This window comes from Homalodisca vitripennis, chromosome 1 (genome assembly GCF_021130785.1).
Source record: "Homalodisca vitripennis isolate AUS2020 chromosome 1, UT_GWSS_2.1, whole genome shotgun sequence".
Taxonomy (NCBI): domain Eukaryota; kingdom Metazoa; phylum Arthropoda; class Insecta; order Hemiptera; family Cicadellidae; genus Homalodisca; species Homalodisca vitripennis.
This window is the reverse complement of record NC_060207.1, coordinates 74,601,572-74,624,360: the sequence shown is the minus strand read 5'-3', so window position 1 is coordinate 74,624,360 and position 22,789 is coordinate 74,601,572. Positions and strand designations below refer to the sequence as shown.

General features: G+C 32.1%; 1 protein-coding gene across 1 annotated transcript in view; it reads right to left on the bottom strand.

Annotated features, from left to right (window-relative positions):
• Positions 1-16,159, bottom strand: part of LOC124364794 (probable 3',5'-cyclic phosphodiesterase pde-5) — a 343,288-nt gene extending 327,129 nt beyond the window's left edge. The window contains 1 exon segment of the mRNA XM_046820555.1: positions 15,908-16,159. Coding sequence (XP_046676511.1) covers positions 15,908-16,151 — 244 coding nt within the window. The 5' untranslated portion in view covers positions 16,152-16,159.
• Between the last annotated feature and the right edge of the window lie 6,630 nt (positions 16,160-22,789).

The following is a 22,789-nucleotide window of genomic DNA, read 5'->3' as shown; positions in this document are numbered from 1 at the left end:
AGATGGTGATTGTCTGACTTTGAATGATATCATGATAACTTTGCAAGAATTGAAGAATGAAAATCGGAGGTCTTTCCAGGACTTTTTTAGACTTTAAAACAACAAGTAGTAGTCCTGGAAGAGAGGCTGGTTGAAGTGGAGCAATATTCACGAAGAAATACATTAGAAATTTACGGAGTTCCGGAAGAAAAAAATGAAGACACTTTAGAAACTGTTAAAAAAGTAGGGGCTGCGCTGAACATGACTATTGAAAATGACATGGTGGACGCATGTCATAGGATATATAAGAAACCAGGCACAAAAGGACCAGCTGGAATTATTGTAAAGTTTGTAAGGAGAGGAGATAAAGAAGATATGATCCACAAGAGGAAAGTTAAACGTGCGTTATCTACTCGACATATAAATCTACCGATGGACAGTCAAATTTATATTAATGAATCTCTTTGTCCTACAAAAAGTAGGCTGCTCGCCCTGGCACGGGTCAAGAAGAAGGAACTCGGTTATGCATTCCTGTGGGTGCGAAATGGAAAAATCTTTATGCGGAAGAAAGAAGGTGACCGTGGGAAAGAAATAGTCAGTCAGCAGGACCTACAGAATTTGTGAACGAAAAAGAGAACAACAAATTAAGGGAATGTATAAATCTAATACGAGGTATGAGATTATGAACATTGTATTTTTTGTCTTGCTCTCAAAATATATAATTTTAGAAATTTAAATAATTTATCTGTTGTTGTTGTTACGTTCTTAAACTTATCACATGTTAATGTTTTTCATAGTTTATTAATTGTTATGTTTTCGAAAGTTTATAATTTATTTAATGCTAATTTATATAATTTATTTAATTACAGGTTAATTTATTAAATACACCTTGGAACATGAAAATATAAGTATATTAAAAGAAATATTATGCTGTAAATTATCAATTCTTCACCAAAATATAAGAAGTGTAAGGCAAAACTTTGACCATTTCTTGGTGGAACTGTCCGCATATGATAATAAGCCGGGAGTAATAGTTTTATCAGAAGTATGGATTAATGAAGAAGAGTCAAATATGTTTCATATACCCAATTATACACTACTTGCCAATTATAATGATACATATAGGGCTGGAGGTGTTATGATATATATACACGATTGTTTGAATATCTGTGAATTTAAACGATTAAATATTAATACTGCTGATGCATTACTAGTTATATTTAAGTCATGCAATGTACAATTTAGTCTAGTAGCCATGTACAGATTAAATAGTAGTAGTAAAGAAGCTTTTATATTAGATTTAAGAAACTATTTAAGTGACACAGAGAATGCTAAGAATATAAAAAAATCAAATATACATAGGGGATATTAACATTGACTTGTTAGATGAAAAAAAAATAACAGACGAATATAAAACGTTAATGTCAAGCTTTGGATTTGAATCCTTAATAAATGTGGGAACTAGAATAACCGACAGATCAGTAACATGCATAGATCATATATTTGTTAGACTACAATATAGAGCTAATTTTCAATTTAAAACAGTAGTAGAACAGTTGGAGATAACAGACCACGCAATAACTGGTTTGGGCTTATCTTGGGCTGACCTTGAGAAGCCGAGGGAACAGGTGAAATGTAGCAGCCGCCTGGACTATAATAAGATAAGGCAGCAGTTGTGTAATATGGACTGGGAGAGTGTATATTGTCATTCCGATCCCTCAAAAGCATATGATGAATTTTGTTCAGTCATTAGTAATGTTGTTATTAGCTGTACAACAAATTGCTTTAAGAAACCCATGGAAAAATTAAAGCCTTGGATAAATGATAGTTTGTGTAATAGAATAAAAGAACGGAATCAGTTGCATAAACGTCTAAAGAAAACCCCACTGAATAGTAGGCTAAGAAATAAATATATAACATTTAGAAATAAGTTAAATAAGGATATAAGGGAAACAAAATAAATTACTACAGAGACAAATTTGAAAATTGTAAGAGCAGTAGTAGAGATACTTGGAGAACTATAAATGAATTGACAAGACAAAGTAAAAGTAAATCGATTAGTATAATATTACAAGATGAGGACGGAAAAAGTATAACTGAGCCTTGCCAAGTAAATAAATTTAACACATTCTTTATAAGTGTAGTTGACCGATTGAGAGATGAATTGGGTGACTCGGATAAAATAGTGAATTTTAATTATCAGAAGTACTTTGATGATAAGCAAGAGCTATCGTCAATGTACTTAGATCCTGTTTCGCCTGAAGATGTCATTGATGCAATAAGATCATTAAAAAATGGAAAAGCACCTGGATTAGATGGTTTTAGTTCTAAGTTAGTTAAAAACATATATTCTTGTGTTTGTCAACCTTTCTCTCATATTGTTAATATAAGTTTTTTAACCGGCATATTTCCAGAAAAAATGAAAGAATCAGTTGTGATACCTATACATAAGAAAGGAAGTACTAAGTTCTGTAATCAATATAGACCCATAACATTAGTCTCTGTTTGGTCCAAAATTATAGAGAAAATTATGAAAAAAAAAATTAATATCTTATCTAAACAAAAGAAATTTTTTTAGTCAAAATCAGTATGGTTTCAGAACAGGCAGGAATACAGAAGATGCAATTGTCCAATTTATTTCTATAGTTTCAGAAGGTACTAATAATGGGAAGTGTGTGTCTGGATTGTTTCTGGACATTAGTAAGGCTTTTGATAGTGTTGATCATGACATTTTATTAAATATCCTACTGAAGGAAGGTATAAGAGGCATAGTTCATAATTGGTTTCGATCATATTTATCTAATAGAAAACAATGTGTAAGAGTATGTGATGTTCTGAGTGAAGTAGGTTTTGTTAAATATGGTGTCCTCCAGGGATCGGTACTTGGTGCAATTCTGTTCATTATATACATGAATAGTTTGTGCCAAGGAAAATTTCGAGGTACTTTATCATCTTTTGCAGATGATACCTCCATTTGTTATGTAGAAAACACGTCGGAGGAAATAAGACAAGCTATGGTTGAGGACTTGACTGCACTCAAATGGTGGTTTTTGGAACATAAAATGCAACTTAGTGTAGAGAAGACAAATTACATCAATTTTAGTCTAAGAGGATCCAATATTTTTCATAATCCAATTAGATACAAGTGTATTAACTGTGTAAATGGAAATCTTGAATGTGATAGCTGTAAGGTTGTGCAGAGAGTTGAATGTGTAAAATATTTAGGAGTAAATATAGATCAGAATTTAACCTGGAAGAACCATATAAGTATGATAAAAAATAAGTTAAATAGTGTAATAAGAATATTTTATTTCTTAAAGACAATGTGTCCAGAAGTGGTACTTAGGACAGTTTACTTTTCTCTTGTTCATAGCAGGATGGAGTATGCTATATCAGCTTGGGGAGGAGCATACCAAACAAATATTATGCCTATTTATTTTATGCAAAAACGCTTTATAAGATTGATAAAGAACAAGCATAGGTATGAGCACACATTGCCGCTTTTTAGAGATTTGAAGATTCTGCCTTTGAAACATCTGTATGTTTTTAAAGTAATGAGGATTTTCTTTTCAAAGAGTGGTAATAGAATAGAAAATAACAGAGTAGCTACTTTTAGATATAAACTGCGAAATCCAAATAACATTGATGTACCTAAGCCAAACACTACATTTTTCACAAAAACCTATAATTTTATTGCTCCCAGAATTTTCAATCAAATTCCAGATGAAATAAAGAATTTACCTTCAAATAGATTAATTGTCAAACAATTGAAAAAATGGCTATTATGTTTGGAAGACATAGATTTTCTTTTTGATATCCTGCAATAGTAAAGAATTAAAAGTATTTAAATACAAACAAAAATATTAAGTAGATTAAATATTATTAATTTCAAATGCACACGTTTTTATATTCTTAGTAGTTTTGTATGATGAGCAAACTGTATTATCTTTGAGCTCTGTTTAGATCAGTTGGTTATGTTAACATTTGCAACCTCAAAACGGGCTCTGCCTTGAGGTGCAATATTGCTTCTTCCACAAAAAACTTTGTCATGGCAACATAATATATACATATATGCATTGTTTTGCTTTAGTGTAATTGTGATGGACTGTATATTTTGTGTTTGCATATAAATATGTATGTGTTATTTGTAACTAAATGTATTGTATATTTTGGAAGAACAATAAATTATTATTATAATTACAACTGTAGATAAAAGACGAATTGAGTCTACTAAAAAATTAAATCAATAAATCACCAAGAAAATGATGTCATCATTATTTTTATATTAATTATAGGAAAGGGTAATTTTAATGTTATGCAGATTATTACAATAATTATGACAGTTTTTTTCCAAGATTTACTTAATACGAACCAATTCTGAAATTCTTTGTCTCTTTGGACTTTTTGGGAGGATGAAATAATTTGGATGTACAATTGCGAATATCGTATCTGACTAGAGATATAGTTTCAACTTTGAAGTAATGTTTATAGCTTTGGCGCTAAACCTGGGCTAAATACTAAAGGCGATTAGAAGTTCCAAATCTGAGAAGTTAATGCTTTTACAAAACGAACACACGTGTATCTGTTAAGCTGTTTCCTTCATTATGAAATCCTACTCCTAATATAAAGAAGTACTGTAAATGTCTAGATTAGGAACCCATAAACAAATAAATAATTTTTTGTTTATACATATTTATACTATGAATATCTCCTACTAAAGTATTAAATTATACGAGTATTATGTTATTTTAAATTTCAAACTTACGCCTTGAAAAATGATATAACTAAAATCTTTTCGTAGATATTAGTTCTTAGTTCTGGTATTTATTATGTTTCATACCTTAAAATCACAGTATTAAAAACTTTAATGGCAAAACATAAATCTGAGGCAGACAATAACTAACTGTAAAAAGTGTACAAATTAAATAAGCGTTTAGTAGTTTAAGAGAAGCATTAAAACAATCCATATTAATGTTATTGGCAATATGCCATAAATATAAACAGAAACCTCTTGGACGAGTGTGTAGACAATGTGTGATAGTAAAATGTTGTTTTGCAATGTTAACATGTGCTTAACCAGTGTTTTTTTTTATGATATAGTACTATTTATAAATAGTAACCAACATTACCACCCTGCTGATATAGAGATGTGGAGAGATGCAGATAGGCATGTTCCCACCACTGTTCCCCTAACCACTAACACCCACCTCATAAACTTGGCTCTCACAAATTTAATAGTATCCAACATTACCACCCTGCAGATATAGAGATGTGGAGAGATGCAGATAGGCATGTTCCCACCACTGTTCCCCTAACCACTAACACCCACCTCATAAACTTGGCTCTCACAAATTTAATAGTATCCATCATTACCACCCTGCAGATATAGAGATGTGGAGAGATGCAGATAGGTATGTTCCCACCACTGTTCCCCTAACCACTAACACCCACCTCATAAACTTGGCTCTCACAAATTTAATAGTATCCAACATTACCACACTGCAGATATAGAGATGTGGAGAGGCGCAGATGGCCATGCACTCCCCATCCACTAACGCCCACTAATAAACCTGGTCCTCGCCATGAATCATAGCCCTAAACTAGTCATAGCATAATCGATCAAAGCCTTGCCACTAACATTCTTCTTCAGAGTATGGAAGGTTTAGTAGTGATGTAACTTATTGTTATCTTGAAATCTTAATATACTTGTCTAACATCTAGTGTTATACTTGTAATGATACTGATAAAATATACCACTAGCGCAAATTATAAAATCAAATGAAGAAATTAATTAATTCTGATGTGATTCAATCCTTACAATTTTGTCTACTCAATTTAAAAGCATTGTTCTACTATGACGTTACACAATAAAAGATTTAGTGAACTTAATAACAATTTGGTGCCTTAGACTATCATGGATTCCTAAATATGTAATGGATCTAACTTCTAAGCTAGTCTACACTTTATTGGTTACAATTGTAAAAGTTTTTTATTTAAAAGGAAGAAGCCACGGTAAATTGTTTTGTGTGTGAAAACTAGTAAAAATTAGAATAAGTTTACTGAATTATTGATGATATGATTTAGATGTTTATAATACACGAAAAAATGTATAAAATAAAACTAACCTGAAAATGAGCTCTGCTGTGATGAAGGTAAGTAAGTACATTGTTTAAGGTTTATATACAACAAAGTTGAAAATATTATCTTTAACTTTTTTATTTAACAAAGTTTTGTTAAAATTATCCCATTTTGTGATTTTGACCCTTATAATCTAAATAGGTATGAAATGTTTTTATTTTGCTTTTATATTTTTGCGTTTTTGAGGCTGGTCTGAAACCCTTGTCCAGAAATGTTTCATTTATAACGTCAGGCTAATAAAAAGATATTTATTTGATAGCCTATGAAAATTACATACAAAGAACGATTACTATGATGTGACGAATATAGTACGGTATTGTAGAAGACATGACGAATACCGTACCGTACCGTTGTTCATTGTTGTTCATTGTTTTAAATACTTCTATTCAGATGTATAGAACATTCTTACAAGGCCCGTTATGTATCAAACAAAAAGAATGAGTCATTCATTTTCACTGTTCAAGATAAAATAGAATAGTTATGTAATGTTATTTGAGGCATACAAAGAAGGAAACTAAGCAACAGAAGTAACTGAAATCTTAGTTTCTGATTGTTATTAGCACTTAATAATATAGTAATGAATGAGGTATTATTTTGCAGAAACTGCCCGAAAAAGAGATTAATATCCTAGTCGACCTTATTAGAACATGGATAATAGAGGTACAATGTTGTATTTACAATGAAAAGCTGTCAACTGTCAAGTAAAAACATTAACACGTACAATTCATACAGATACGTAAGTAAGAAAAATTCAGTCATGATACTTGGAAATATGTAAATATAAACAGTTGTTAGACATAGTATCTTAATAATAAATCTCTTTTTTCCGTGTCATTTGGTTATTTTTTCTATTCCTATCTTATGGGAGGTCGAATATTTCAGTCTCTTCTTCTAATTAAGGGTGAACTGATAAACTCCATTGGAAATTATGGTTGCTGTAGTTCTTTACTCTTCACCAGTAGTACCTTTATAAAACAGGGACAAAGCTTTATAAGCTGATTACTAAGGTTTATGACATTATGACCATATTAGCGATATGTTACAATTTTTGTCAAAACAGGTAGAAAATACACAAACCTATAATACTAGATTCCAGAAAGTTGTTATTAAGTAACTACAGGGAGTAAAGTAACTACACGAGTATAAGTAACTACTGAAGTATAAGGGATCAATATAACATAAGTAAGGAACACAAAACTACAATTAATTAGAACAAAAATAGAATTAATTCTGGAAACAGGGCCGTACTCAGATTTGACGGGCCACGGAAAATATATTCAAAAGGGCCCTGTCACATCCCTCGGCCGCGAGTCTGTCCGTCGACACGCTTCCCTTCAAATAGACGTGTTGCGGGGCCCCGGTAGAATTTTCGAAAAAAAAAACAGGTCTGAGTACAGGTTTGCTGGAAACTTTAGTGGAAAATACTAGTTAGAGGGTACTTATAAGACGCAAGCGATTTACTTAAAAGACGAGTACTGCGGGAGGAAACAAACGAAAAATTGCGCTTTTAGAAACCTGTAACCATCTCAAAATCTATAATAATTTATCAACGGCTTCCTTGCAGAAAATGTAAAGCGTAAAGAGTATTTGAATAGTTGAAATGAAAACCGGGCTAAGCAACACAAAGTTACTTTTGAGACGATTGGGTTTATTTGAATAGGTTACATAAATTTAGTTTTACAAGTATGAACATTTATATTTGTCAAATACAAATCAAAACATATATTCAGAATGTTTCAAAATCTAACTGTCTTATCCATTGGCATTACAAAAGAAGGTGTAAAAATGAAAGAGCTATATACAAATGAAACCTGAGATAAGGGCTATGTGCAACAAACGATTTGTTTTAAACGAGCTATGTCATAGTATGCAGTAAATCATATTATTGCAGTTGTCTCTACAATGGTTTTAATTGTAACAAAATGAAAACAACTTTATTGCAATGCAAAGATTAAAAAAGAAAGTATTATTTATTAACCTAACATTTTTTACCTATAGTCCTAAAATGTATTTATAAAAACCCCTATTTTTATTTTTAATATATCGAAGCAGTATTTATAAGCCATTCCTTTTTCCACCAAAAACGTATACGAGACAGAGGTTGTAGACCATTTATAAACATTTTCTAAGGTACCATCTAAAAATACCTTAATAAGGTAAAAACTTTCAGCTTAATTGAATGTTGTTTTCACTTGTACCAGTCGGGGGTGGTGTTCAGACACACAAAGCGACTGAGCCTTTGATATTTCGAGATGTTTGGTATTCAATTAACTTTACACGCTTTTTGCAAAGTCAACAAATATTAGGTTCCATAACCATTGTAGTAAATAGATTTTGGTCTCTAGCAAGCTACCGCGATTCTAAATCCAAAGATGATTCACAACTTTGACTTCTGATTTTTTCTTTTCGATCAGTGCAAAATCACGATCACAACTCAGATACGAGTGACCAACCACTAAAATTTCTGATGTACCGAATGTAGTATTTCGGTGCCTACAAGGAACATCCAGAGAACTATTTGTCCCCATTTGAATCCTGTCCTACTGGTAATGGGCTTTTCTCTCTTAGAAAGCCAATTTGTATGGCCAAACATCCTCTTCTCTTCTTTTTTCTGAATATTTCCTACGCTTTTTAATTTTCTATTTTTTCTATGTAAGTAACATTAGCTACTTTTTGGCTTTTACCAGAGTTATCATCCGCCTTTTTGTTAGTAAAAATACTTTAAGAAAAGATGCTTTATCAAAGTTAACAATTAGAAGCTTGTTTTCTACTTTCTTCTAGGTGCCTGACTTGCGCCTTCTGTTTATAGGGATAACAACAAGAATATCCATTAAATATGTGTTTTTTTGACGTTGACTTTACACAAATAAATATTGCAACAATGGTCCTAATGTAAAAGAGATATTACTCCTTAAATTAAATGGTATAGTTACAATTTTAAGGGTATGCTAACCCACCAATATCCTAGTTAGCGCCTACAATCTCAAATAATTAGACGAGAACTGTCCCGGTGAAAATACAAAAGGGACTGTGGTATCAATCATATCTATAAATGCTTAAAAGAAAACTATTAAATGTTGTACAAACCGACTCAGTAAGATGGTGGTATTTTTTCTTCTCCGAAGATCCCATTAGTCTCAGTGTATGCCTTCCCACGGCTCCTTTTCTTCACTCATCTTTCCAGCAAACCTTCACCTTTATTTCGCCTTTTTCTGCCAGGTCTAATGTCTTTAACCACATGTTCTAATCACTGCACTAATCATTAGATCTGTGTAGAATTAGTAAAATAAAACAAAGTAAATATTACAATAATCTAAAACTCACAATCACAATCACTCCTGTAAATGAGTATTGCTTTTGTAAACATATCCGGCTCTTATTAGCTGGGTTTGTTTGTTTCTGGCACATAGCCCACTTTTCATTGCAAGGCTCGCTGATCATAAGCACGCACAATATCTTGCGTATTTTTAAAAACTACTTCCTGATATTTTATGTCATAGAGCGTTTTCCACAGAATGTGCGCCGGTAAAATAGCACGTATTTCAGGTTAAAACAACTTTTTTTTACTTAACCCGGTTTTGAATTCAACTCTTCATTTATGGCTTTCCCTAAACACAAACAATGAACCTAAGGATTATAATAAGTTGGTTACTTATATAAGATATAAGTCAACATGGTGACTAGGAGTTTTTTATAAATTTCACAGTTTACATTTTTAAAACTCCCGTTCCTTATAGTTTTTAGCTATGAAATATTTAAAGTTCCCGAGATTAAACAAGCACAGAACTCTTTTATGTATATACCGTAAATTCTTTCCCAAATCTTCAAAAACAACACTAAATACGAGCTTTATTAAATAAGTTTGGAATGGAACATCCAACGACAATTGAAACATTAGACTCAACTATATCAGCACTTCCTGTAATCACGGATGAAACGTGAGCTGATAGTCACACATCATTAATTCAAGAAGTTGTGTATGTGTTGTTCATGATATGGAGGATAATATTTCCATATCATATTTATAGTGTTATAATATTTGTTCATAACACTATATTTTTCAAACGTGTCATTTTGATGTTTTATTTATATTCAGATGTAAAGAAAAGTATAATTTAACAGATTCCTATGAATAAACGTGTCTATTCTATTACACACTATACTATTAATAATATTATCTGAGCAACTTTCAAATTATATTTAAGCTGTTTAGTTCTGGATATTAATTAAAACCATGTATAAGTTTCTTTTGCTTCTAATAAGCTTATCTGATAGTATGTAATCTGGGCAGATTTAGAAGATAAGCTTATTAACTCATCGCAGCATGATGCTTAACTATTAGTTATGGTACAGTGAATGCACGTGTATCTAACATAAAATAGATTATAATATATGATGGTCAACATTTCGATTGCACTTGTCAAACATAATATTTATCATACACATATCATCGTTTGGCTACAATATGAACGATTTATGCACGTAGTTAACCGCTCTTAATACTGGAACAAGTTAATAATTAATTAACCAATATTTCCCATTGTACATAAGAAACATATCACAAATTTCCACATTCTCATTATAACGGAAGTTTGAGTGGTTAAAAGTTTCAAATTCCTATGTAAATTAATGGAACAGCACTAAATAAATTGTGTGTATTTCCCTGAAGGCACGTGTTTGATGTTCTGTGAAGACAGATAAACAATAAAATTCGTTTCTTTACTGTTTTATCGATAAGGCACGAGTAAGGGTGAAGTTTTCGGACGGTGCTATTGTTTTAAACATCTCTAGATGATAAGATTTGAGATGGTGAGAAAAGTTAATTTATACATCGATATTGTCTTAGTGTCATGTTTATTATGATAGTAATAGCGTAAGGGAGTTGAAAGAATGCTCAAACCTGTCAAAAATGTGAATTTAAAATTTTAGATAGAATTTAAGGTAGAAACCGTCATTCAGTTATTGGTCAAATGTGAATGGAATGTATTCCTGTATCTACTCAGGTAGACTGAGGGTAATTTTAACGATGAGAAATATGCTAATCCAACCAGTCCAATAAGATTTTCGCCTACTAAAAAGTACACCGGCCTAAGCGTTGCTCCCAATCGAAACCATTCCCACACTACTCCAAGAGGATTTCTGAAGAACTGCGATATTTTTTATCGGTCTCGTCAGTATCAATTTCTTGTTAACATTTGTTTGTATTTCAAATTTTAGCATCATTTCACAATCTGCGGAGACATGGATCCGGACCTGCTAATCAGAAATTACACAGTTGGGAGTTGAGCCACTTTCCAAACAGTAGAGTTTAAAAATTGAGCAATTGAGCTAGCTCACTCTATCTTCTTTCTTCTTCTCGTCTAATGTAAAAGAATAATATATTGGAATTGTCTTATTTTGGTTATTGATCAGAATAACAATGCAATTACAACTAAAAGTGTCGTGTAGAAATAATGTAATTGAACTACCGAAACTAGCTCATTTCACTTCAAATCCAATTATATATTTCCATACCAAAAGTAAATAACTAATTAGTTAAAATTTAAAAAGTAAATAAATTAATTAATAATTTTAAAGAATCAAAGTGTCGTGTAGAAATAATGTCATGAAATTACCGATACTGGCTTAGTTCACTTCAAATACAATTATGTTTTATTGCCAAAAGTATATAACTAATTAGTTAAAATAAAAAAATTAAATAAATTAACTAATAATTTTAAAGTATACTTATGATTATAATATAAAATACAATCAAATTTCTAAACTTCAACCATATAGGTTAAAGTTGGGGTCAAATTATTTAACACTTGATGTATAAAATTACAAAAGAATCCAAATTTCATTAAAATAAAGCTAAAAGATTACTGATATTTTTTATCTTAAATATATGAACTTATTAATTGCTATAGCAAGTATGGAACTGGGTCATACAAAGGATGTGTATCTTTGGGTACTGGTTCACGGTAGGAACGATTCTTCTTTAGATTGTTATAAACATTGCTTGCTTCGTTGATTTTAAATTATTCTTTAACATAGATTATATCTGAACAATCTGAGCTTGAGCACGGAAGGTGTCACTAGCTCTCTACATAGCAACTAATCGACGTGTTTAGAAAGCTCACTACTGTACAGCAGCACCGTACAGGACAGTAGTAAATACAGATTTTGTGTTAATTTAACAATATAAAAATAGTTTTTTAGTCTAAGAGCCGAGAGCCAATTTGCATTTTTAACACAAAAACTGGTTTTCCTTGAACTCGATAGAAAAATTTCCCCTATTAAAGAAATTGGGAACGACGTCAGGTAGGTTGTTGGTGGAAATTGAAATTAGAGGGTATCAAAAATATTAAAAATATGAAATTATCACATTTCTAGATAATATTTTCTTTAGCATGACAAATAAAGTAAACCACCAATCACGTAGATAAAAGTTAACACAGTGTCAACAAACCAATACAGGTCTATAAAGTGCCACTTTCGGTATTTTTATCTAGTTATTTGACAGTTATATACTTGTAACTATTCAAGTGTCTGGAGGTTACATTTAAGTACACCTAACTGTAAAAAATATAATTTGAGGAAATGATTATTATGTCATATTTTTTATACTCTCTATCCAACCTCCACAAAAACCAGCATAAATAACGATCCAGGTATTTCTTAGGAACGAATGCCCTTAGTAAATACTCAGCTCATCTACTATTTCATGAAATTAACATCAATTATTATGTATTAATTAACTAATATTACAACTAATACCAAATTCTTGTAATTACATGAATAAAATTGTAATAATATGATTAGTGCTTAGTATGTAGAACGTTTTTTGTCATAAATGGAATTTCCTTCAATTTTTTTTGCTTTCAGTGCTCCGTGAAAATAAAGTTACAATGTACACTAAATGGGCTGTGAGAGCAAAACTACAAAATGATCCCATTTGCAACACAGTTTTAATCTTTTCCTACCATAAACAGTACAATCCCCAAAAAAGTTTTGGTAAACCGTACAGAATTATATAACTAGCAGTTACCATCAATCTAAAGACTCTACATTTTTCTAGAGTTGTCTAAATTTCGTTATTTAAAATCATTATTAGTTGTGTCTCATTCAGATAAAAAAAATTAAATAGTACTTGATTACTTCGATTTTTATTGCGCTCTCATATGCTTCTTATTGAGGAAGGAGAAATTAGGCTAGAGATAAAACAAAACATGGGATATGAAATCAGGGATGACGACTGTGAGATATTTTCACATTTAAATATATTTACATAAATTATTCATATTGCTTCACACAAAAAGTAACCAACGACTAATACAACAATAATTTTGTACGGACACGTATGGTTGTAAGAAATCGATTTCCGTTGTTACTATTTTCTAATCATAGGAAAATTATATAACTCCCTGCTCCACATTATTACTCTGCTACTAGAACTGTAGCTATAGTTCCATCTGCCGCTTACAGATCACAGGAAGGTACCGTTTGCTCAGTACGACTGCTCGTCGTAAATAATATTTGAACTCTAATTAATTTATTCCGACTACTTAGCTCAAAATTAGCAATAAATACAATAAAAGTGAATCGAATTTAATAAATTACACATCAAAACATACGGCCAATTTTACACCTTATTTCTGCATTTTACTCTTAGCATATGGTATTGATTCCATATCTCTCTAAAATCTTTATAATTAAATAGATTTAACCAAGCAGGTACGTGAGGTCGGTTAATCGACCTCTTCTATTTTGAATATTAAATACGCTATGTTTAGAAAATGCAGATCATATTACAAGTCTATTAATCAAACACACCATGCATAGTTCTAGATTTAAATTAATGTCCAAATTTATAACTATTTTACTAATATATTAGTTTCAAACTTCGAGTTGGATAGAAGATTTAATACAGAGTGTTTAATCATTCCATTTCGTTGGCTTTAAGAATACGTATTTTGGACAGTATCAAATTCATTTTCAGAGGATCATACAGCTACATAAATATAAGTATCTGTATTTCTATTTAAAAGGAGTAAGGAGAAACTTTTTAAATAAATATTGCAGTAAAGGATAATTTATACTGATGTTTAAATGTTTAACTTCAAAAAAGGAAATATTCTACCCACAGTATTGTGTGGAGGACACAACATTTCAAAGCCATATTGAAATATGGTTTTGTAGTATGCAAATTCAATTTTCCCGCGTAGGCTAAAGATGTTTTGTTTGTACAAATAAACAAACCTTGATACCGAGTATGAACAAAGATAACGCCAGTTGCCAAGTTTATCGTACACTATGAATACAACCTCCAACGTAGTCGGTATCTTATCGTGTAATGATAAATACACACTTGTAACGAATCGATTTCTAAGTGGTAGCTGCGACTACGTCTTTTAAATACTCTTGGATGGAAAGTGTAATGATATTTCTCTATGCTTTTCGTTTCGTTCGATTTACTTAGGCCAATCACTTAGATTTTAAGACACATTTTGGGCTGAAATAGCCTCCCTTCAAAAATGGTGAGCTACAACATAAATAATGAAGCAGGTCATAAAAAACTATTACATGAGTTTACGTAATAATTTGTTGTTCTTGAAAACATTTCTTCAAGGTTAAGTCCAATAAAATTATTTATAGTCATACAGTCTAGAAACAATTTGACGCAGTTTAGTAGTGAATCATTTATTTTATGAAGATACAAATTTTTAATCTTCACGCTAGCAAAGTCAAGAAATTTTCGGAAATCCTTACCCTCAACTTTAACACAACATTTTTATTGAGCACGTTTATTAAAATGGGATTGTTCACAACGTATATATACGTACGTTTATCCAAATGACGAGTTACCTATTCATGTTACTAACTCGTTTACAGCTGTTTGGAGGGTGAAAAGAAAATATAAATATATTCAGCTTCGTAAAAAAGTTTTTATTTCATCGTTAAAGTTATTGCGACTTGCCTTACTCACAATATAATTAAATATTTATTTCTCTATGTAAGAAGTATATAATTATTGGTTGCATATAGAAAGAAAACTAGTTTAAGTTTATGAGTAACTGTTTTATTTAAAGTTTTCATAGATTTGTTCAATTATATTTCAAGACTATTAAAGACTTTGGAAATCCAATTCATTTGTTATGCCCAAGTTTATATTTCGATTAGGAAAACAACCATGTCAATTTACACGCTTTTACCAAAATGAGTTATACTTCTCTGATGAATCACAAACAATCAGACGCTAAATAAAGTTGCTCATAAAATCTATTGCAAATATTAAAAATAAGAGGAAAATATTTATTGTTTTCATCATACTGCATAAATCAAAGCTATTTTAAGTTAGTCCCAGTAAATGATTGTTTTTCGTCACCTTATAACGGAGATCTAAAAAAATAGCAGGCGAACAATTTAAGTTTTTCAGTGAGCTAACCTAAAACATTTTTCAGTAGAAGTAAACACACAATTGTTTTTATATACAAACTTGGCAGTATTGTTATATTGAGTTTATCACATGAAACAAAATAAATAAAACGTGTGTTTTAATTTTGTTTCCCGTATGATATAAACCGTTGTTCACCACACGGCTTCGCTTTCGTAAAACACGATTGCGCCCCTAAATAACCACTTTTGCCTCTAGTGATGAACACTACTATTGTTTTATCCTACTTCACTAAACGAAGAAAGAAATTATCGGCAGTACCATTGGGTTTTCCCAGATCCATTTTACCTATGCGTGTTAAATAAGTTTTATAAAAAATCCGTCACCAAAGAGAAGATATCAAATTGCACTCACCTCCGGACTCATGGTAAAAGACATCGTCGTCTTGGAAAGACACCTGCCTCTTCACCTGCTTCCTGAAGTCCCCCGACGAAGCCTTCCTCAAAGATGACTTAGGGGAGCCCTCTCCTGATCCTTGTCTCAGGAGCGGCTTGACCTCACTGGGCTGACCTCGGACTGACACGTACCCGCCCATGGTGCTGTCGGCCGTCCTCTCGGCACTCACTCCGTCCTCCCCGCTCACACCGGTAGACTGCATCGCTCTGGCTCTCGTCTCACTTCTCGCGCTACCTTGCTGGCTGATAACGTGCGATACCACCTGACCTTTATTGATAACAGACGTGCATTTTACCTACACCCGAGAACTTTGGTATCACTATAATCCACGTTTTTTATTGAACATCTTTTCCTTAACTCAGACAAAAGCATTTCAACAATTTTCAAGAAACCAATCAAAGGACCATATTGTGTTGCATAATGCAAATGCCAATGTTATGAATACTGTGTATATATATATATATATATATATATATATATATATATATATATAAAATAATAAATTAGAATCATCGTCATGATAGAACTTCCGATGTCATTAATTAATACCAAAAATCATCCAGCGCAGGAAATTTAATAATACTGTACAAAGCTCCTAGTTTGAGAACACAAAAGTATCGAAATCCATCAGATTCAAGTGAAACTTAGTACGAAGGTAGAAATTACGTACTTTTGGATACTTTCTCTAGCTAACCTCTTTTGATATAACATTGGTATTGTAATAAGAGCGAAAAAGCTGTTTTCCTTATGGGACTGTAATAAAAATGGCCGCTATTGCTACTGATTCTTACGAAATAGATTTTTCATGCTTTCCTATATCTTGCACGAACGTTTAAATATACACAAGAAAGCTATATTTTGACGCGAACAAATTTTATTTTCATCAGTATTATAAACACCCTAAACAGTAACTTTGTATAATTTGCTTAAGTATAAACAATCTTAGGTTGTAAAGTTTGTTAATAACACATGTTAGGCTTTGTATTTTTGTAACCATTAATCACACAGTCAACAATCCATCTGTAAATATAATTTGGACAAATGTTTCAAAGTGTATTGATGATTACTTTTACATGTTTTTTTTTTTTCTCTTTCTTTTACAGTTCGTTATTAAACGCAATTTTATTTATCTTAAGGATTTAAGGATAGTTATTCGTAATATGTTAATGATCTAGTTTTCAAGAAGCTTATCAATCCAGATGTACTTATTAATACAACCGCTGTGTATTGCGTCAATGGTTTCTAGATTAATTTGTTAATCTTTGCACTATGTACTATGCCAGTAGAACTCACTTCTAAGTGCTGGTAGTATTGACAACTATCTAGAATTTTAACGCTAATAGCAACACATAAATATAAACCATTTATTTGTATGTTTGCCTAAAAAATGTTGTATGATTTTTCTACTTAAAGGACGTTGTTAAGCAAATCTGAATTCCTTTTCCTTTAGTTTTCTCTGACAATCTTTCTACCCCTTAAAGCTTTTATAGTTAAGGGTTTATTTACGAAGCGGATAAACGTACACTATTACATTTGGAGATGGTAATGTATAACACCACTTCTACATATTTTGTATCCATGGAAATTAAATCTAAAGTTGCATGCTTCTTGAAGTGCTGGAAAGTCTATGTTCTGGTAGCTGGCTTTACTTTGCAATATAGACCTATTTCGTTTAATTTGATTTTTATGCAGCGCTTCAAGATTATTTTCAAGTTTTTACCTACGCAATTTCACCAAAATCGGTGGAAGGCTAAAAGGCAATATAAAATACTCAAATACAAGCACTCTTTCTTGCTCATAATTCATAAAATAATGGAAGTAGCAGAAAATCTTTATTTTTACTATTATGTTGTCAGTACTAGTATAATACAATAATACGATTTTATTATAAGTAGAAGCTTAGTTATTCTTCCAACGTTTATGGTTAGAAGTGTGTTTTGTACATTTTTACTCATATATCAACTTCAAAAATATTTTAATGTCTCCTCTTTTTTTATATAGGGACAAAATACAAGGAGTTTTCAGTAGTGATATCTTTTTTATGTTTTTGAAAAAAGGGTAAAAATATGTTTTTATCTGAAAAGTTTGTATTTTTTTAGTACGATAAGTCCGTTTTCGAAATATTTCGGTTTTAAATTTAGGAGGTAAAATTAAAAGTAAGCTACTAATATTTATTTGGAATCTTTTTTGTTAATGCTTTTATTCCATCAACACATATATAAGACTATACATATGTGTATATACATACATACACACGCACGACTTTTCTCATCTAAGTAGAAAGAATAAAGTAGATTAAATGCAGATAAGGTAGTACCGTAGTAGATTTCTGGTAGCTGCTGAACTCTGGCGGTCACTGTACCAAGTATAGTTCACCATTCAGTACAGTGCTGCACACAATCGTGGACAACTAGAACTGTAACACGCTCTGGTAAATACAGTAATATGTCGAGTCACATTTGGTACTTCAACATACAATAAGTAAGTTATGATCGCTTAATTCTTTTTATCATGTAAAACTGTAAACGTAGTTAAATTTAAATAATTAGAACGGAAATACGGTACAGATTTTATCTCATTATGTGCAATTTGCAAAATTTTAATACCCAATTCAATATGACGACCAAGATTTAAGTTTTGATTTAAGCATTGACCCATGACGAATTTGTAAAAGTTGGACCTTTACTTTATTGTATAAAGACTTGCAATTCTTCAAATTGTTAATGTGTATTATTAATAAATGGGAATAAATGTATATCTTTATCTGGTAAACCTTTATATATAGAGCCTGCAAAAGCCATGTTGCAGTTATGTAAAAATTAAAATCGTAAATAGTTGAGATAGTTTCATTGAATCTTTTATTGAATAGATAATATTAAAGTATATTTTATGTGATTTTTTTCTTCAGCCATTATTGAGTATTATTCGTGGATGCATTAGTATGAAAATGGTGAAAAAGTTATTACTTTTTTGCTACTAAAGATATTAATAGTTTGTTATTTAAGCAATTACTCCTATAAATATAGGTATTTATTCTTCCTCTTCACAATAAATTAGAAATAGTACATCGTCTACAAAATCAAATAAATTACAATATATTTGTCATAGAATTAGACTGTTAGATCCCCTAGAGACTGAGGAATATTTACGGATCTAAATACTGAAGGTATATCAGATTTGGATTATTAATTCTAAGAACATATACTAAAGCAAAGCTCCCAAAAATAAAAAAGTGTTTTTCTGGACCACGAAGATTTTGGAGAACCAAGTTTTTACACAAATGTATATTAAACTGTGGAATTGTAATACAAATCCACACAGCAATATGTAATCCAGCCTGAAGAATATTCCTTGAAAGTTCATCGTTATTTCCGTGGCAACCGACATCAACATTACATTATTCATTGACTGACTCCCGTTTCTTGGAAGAGGTACAAACCTAGGCTCACACATAGCGTGATATTTCCATTCCAGGAATTAATTAATGTCCGTGTAAACTAATGAAAAATCACAATTTTTTTATTCACAATTTAAAACTTAGGTTGTTCTCTCTAGCCAAAATGAAGCATTTTATATTAAAATAACCAATGAACCAATTAACGATTGTATTGCGAAAACATTAGGTTTGACCGGTAGCAATACAAAATGGACATCCCAATATGACCAACTTGATTATGTGATTCTAAAAATACTAGTGTATCAAATACACTACTAAAATTGTTCAGCCGATATATATAGGGTATATTATAAAATTTTCCGAGAAAAATAATGACGATGTTGACTATATACATTATTATATTATGTATAAAGGAAAAGGATACTGTTGTCATTTACGTCATAAGTTATAACGAGTTTGTTGTCAGTACATATTGTTTTATTAAAAGTCATTAAAAATCTAGTGCTACTGAAGTTAAAACACTTGAACAAGCCTATCAAATTGCAGTGAAGAGCAAAGTTCTCATAAATTCAAATAATTTAAAAAAATAATTATTTGTTAATATTATCTATGTCCAAAACACTCCTTTACTTGATATCTCATAGAATTCCATTCATAAAGAATGGTAAATCCTCTTCTACTTAAATCAATATCTGAAATTATACTTTATTATAAAACAGAAACACCTACAAAAATTTAGCTTTGGTAGTAATAGTAGGTGGTATTCAGACACAATTTCTTTAAACCCTTCTTTTTTAAACATGGTAATCATTAAAATATTTATACAGTTTTAACGGGCTTTACATGTTCAACTACATATCATTATATGTTAAAATTGTACTTCAAAAAATAAAGATTTCTTTCGCATAATGGTAGTAGAGGTGTCCTCAGAATATGTAGACTACATTCATTGATAAACAGATGTGTTCATACACAACTAAAATACACATTAATGAGGGAGGATGTAATGTAAATCTTTGAGAGAATGACTCCCCGCTCTTCCACTCTTCTGTGTGTCTGGACCTTGAGAAATATATTCTGTATACGTCACTCAACAGCGAGGTCTGGATTACATTGGTTAATAAGGCGATGCATGTTGCGTATAGAGGGTGCTCTCTTTGTCCCTGCTATTCAATAATTGCTACATGAAGACTAAGAGCGCTATACAGATTTAGACGTTTGTTAGTATAGTCTGTGATCTGTGGGGAGACTTGTGTTTATTTTACTTCGTTCAAACCGATTTATGCAAGCATCGTATGAGAAAGGAGTGCAAAAATGCGTAACACATCCATTATTTTTGTTCTACAGGGAGTGTGTATACAAACTAAATAATCTACAAATCTCTGATATCAATCAAACGAACCTACAAATCCAGGTGCACGCTGTAATCAAATTAAAAATAAACATGTTCAAAAATAGTTTTTCCGTGCAAATATTGCGCAACTGATATTCATCAAAATAGTTATTTTATTATATTAGCGTTTGTATGTGGTTTTTATTTCTCAATGACAGCATAAAATGTATTAGACAGTCGTTCAATATGTTTGGATAAACGAATAAAAACAATTTACTAACACAATATTCAATGTGACTGTCGAGTTTAGCTCCAGTTCACCTTTCCCTTAGTGCAGAGCCTGAAGCGGAAGGTGAAACGGAGCTAACCTACACGTTCACAGTGAATCAACCCTTCCCACCATAACTACTTTATGTGTAACTAACTCAGTTGCCCCACCGTGTTTTGGGGTCGTGTCTGACGCATCGTAGTGCTTTCAGTTGTTTATTTATTTATTTATTTATATGCGGCATACACCATTTTACAACAAATGTTAAATCCGATTCAACAAGAGATAAATTATCTTGTAATACAGTACAACAAGCAATAATATACTTAAAGATAACAAGCAACAAATAAATAACACCAACTATATGAACAATTAAAAAAATATAACAATAATCACAGCAACGATTTATATGTGTGTGGGGGGAGGGTTCGTGCGAAGGGGGCGTGAGGTGTGTGTGTGCGTATAATATATGTATGCGTGTATAATTAAATCTAACTTGCAGTAGAATATGAAGTTTCGACAAGTAATAAAGTATCTTATAATATATAATAACAAGCAATAAATACATTTATAATATTTAACAAGCAATTAAAACAAGATAACAAGCAATTATAAAACTTCTTATTACAGTACAATCACGATGCCAGAATGTGTAGAGAAGAATCACTCATGTACTCAACTTTTGTCACTCAACTTTTTTCAACACACTGATATGTGACCCTCTGAAGGCGTCACCAATCACTCATCACTAACTCCATCATTTGCAGTAAGAAGGCGCACGGCTTGGCTACGAAATCGAGCCACACCAGGAGAGAAAAAGTCCACAGATCCACCTATCTCATTGCCGAGTTGTAAAAGGCGTGGGAGCGTACTGCGTTGCTGGTATAACGTAGAGTACTGAAGCCTCTCAAACAAGTCCTGGGATCTTGTACGACCAGGAATGTGAAAAAGAAGCTCCAGTAACAGCTCAGGGCAGCCCACAACACCATTGATCAACTTCATGAGGAGAACTGAGTCTTGAATCCTTCTGCGAATGTCTAAGTCATGAAGACGGAAGTGAGACTTCAGTAGTGGTACAGGGACTTCAAGGTAGTTGTATCCCATTCGGCAGCCAACAACTCTGATGAATCGGACCTGGACTCTCTCAATATCCGATATGAGAGTAGATTGATACGGAGCCCACACAGAAGAGTTGCACTCCAGGAACGGACGCACTAGTGTCTTATACAATGTTACTATAGAGTCAACATGCAGCCCCCCAGAGAAACGAAAGACGAAGCCAAGCGTGGAGTTGGCTCTCCTGCAAATGAACCGCACATGCTCATCGGAATGGAGAGTTGAAGTAGTTATGACACCAAGGTCCTTCATCTTCCAGACTCTGTGGAGAAGTTCGCTGCCAAGGTAATAGTCATGAAAAAGTGGATTCCGAGATCTGGAAAAGGTCATAACTGAACATTTAGATATTTTCAGGTCCATAGAGTTTTTAAAGCACCAGTGCTCCACTGCCCTTAATGACGACCTGAGACGGTCCACATCATGGCCCGAGGATGATTCCAGAAAAAGCTTCCCATCATCAGCAAATAGAAGATGTTTGGCGGTCAGGGCATCACCAATGTCGTTGATGAAGAGGTTGAAAAGGAAAGGTCCCAGATGTGATCCTTGAGGAACTCCTGACTCAGCATTAATGGGGTGAGAAATAGCAGTACCACACCTCACACTCAGCGTTCGACCCTGAAGATAGGATTGAAATAATTGCAGGAGAGAACTGGAGAATCCTAGAGAGTCCAATTTAGCCAATAGGTGTTTGTGACTAACCTGGTCGAAGGCTTTGGCGAAATCCAG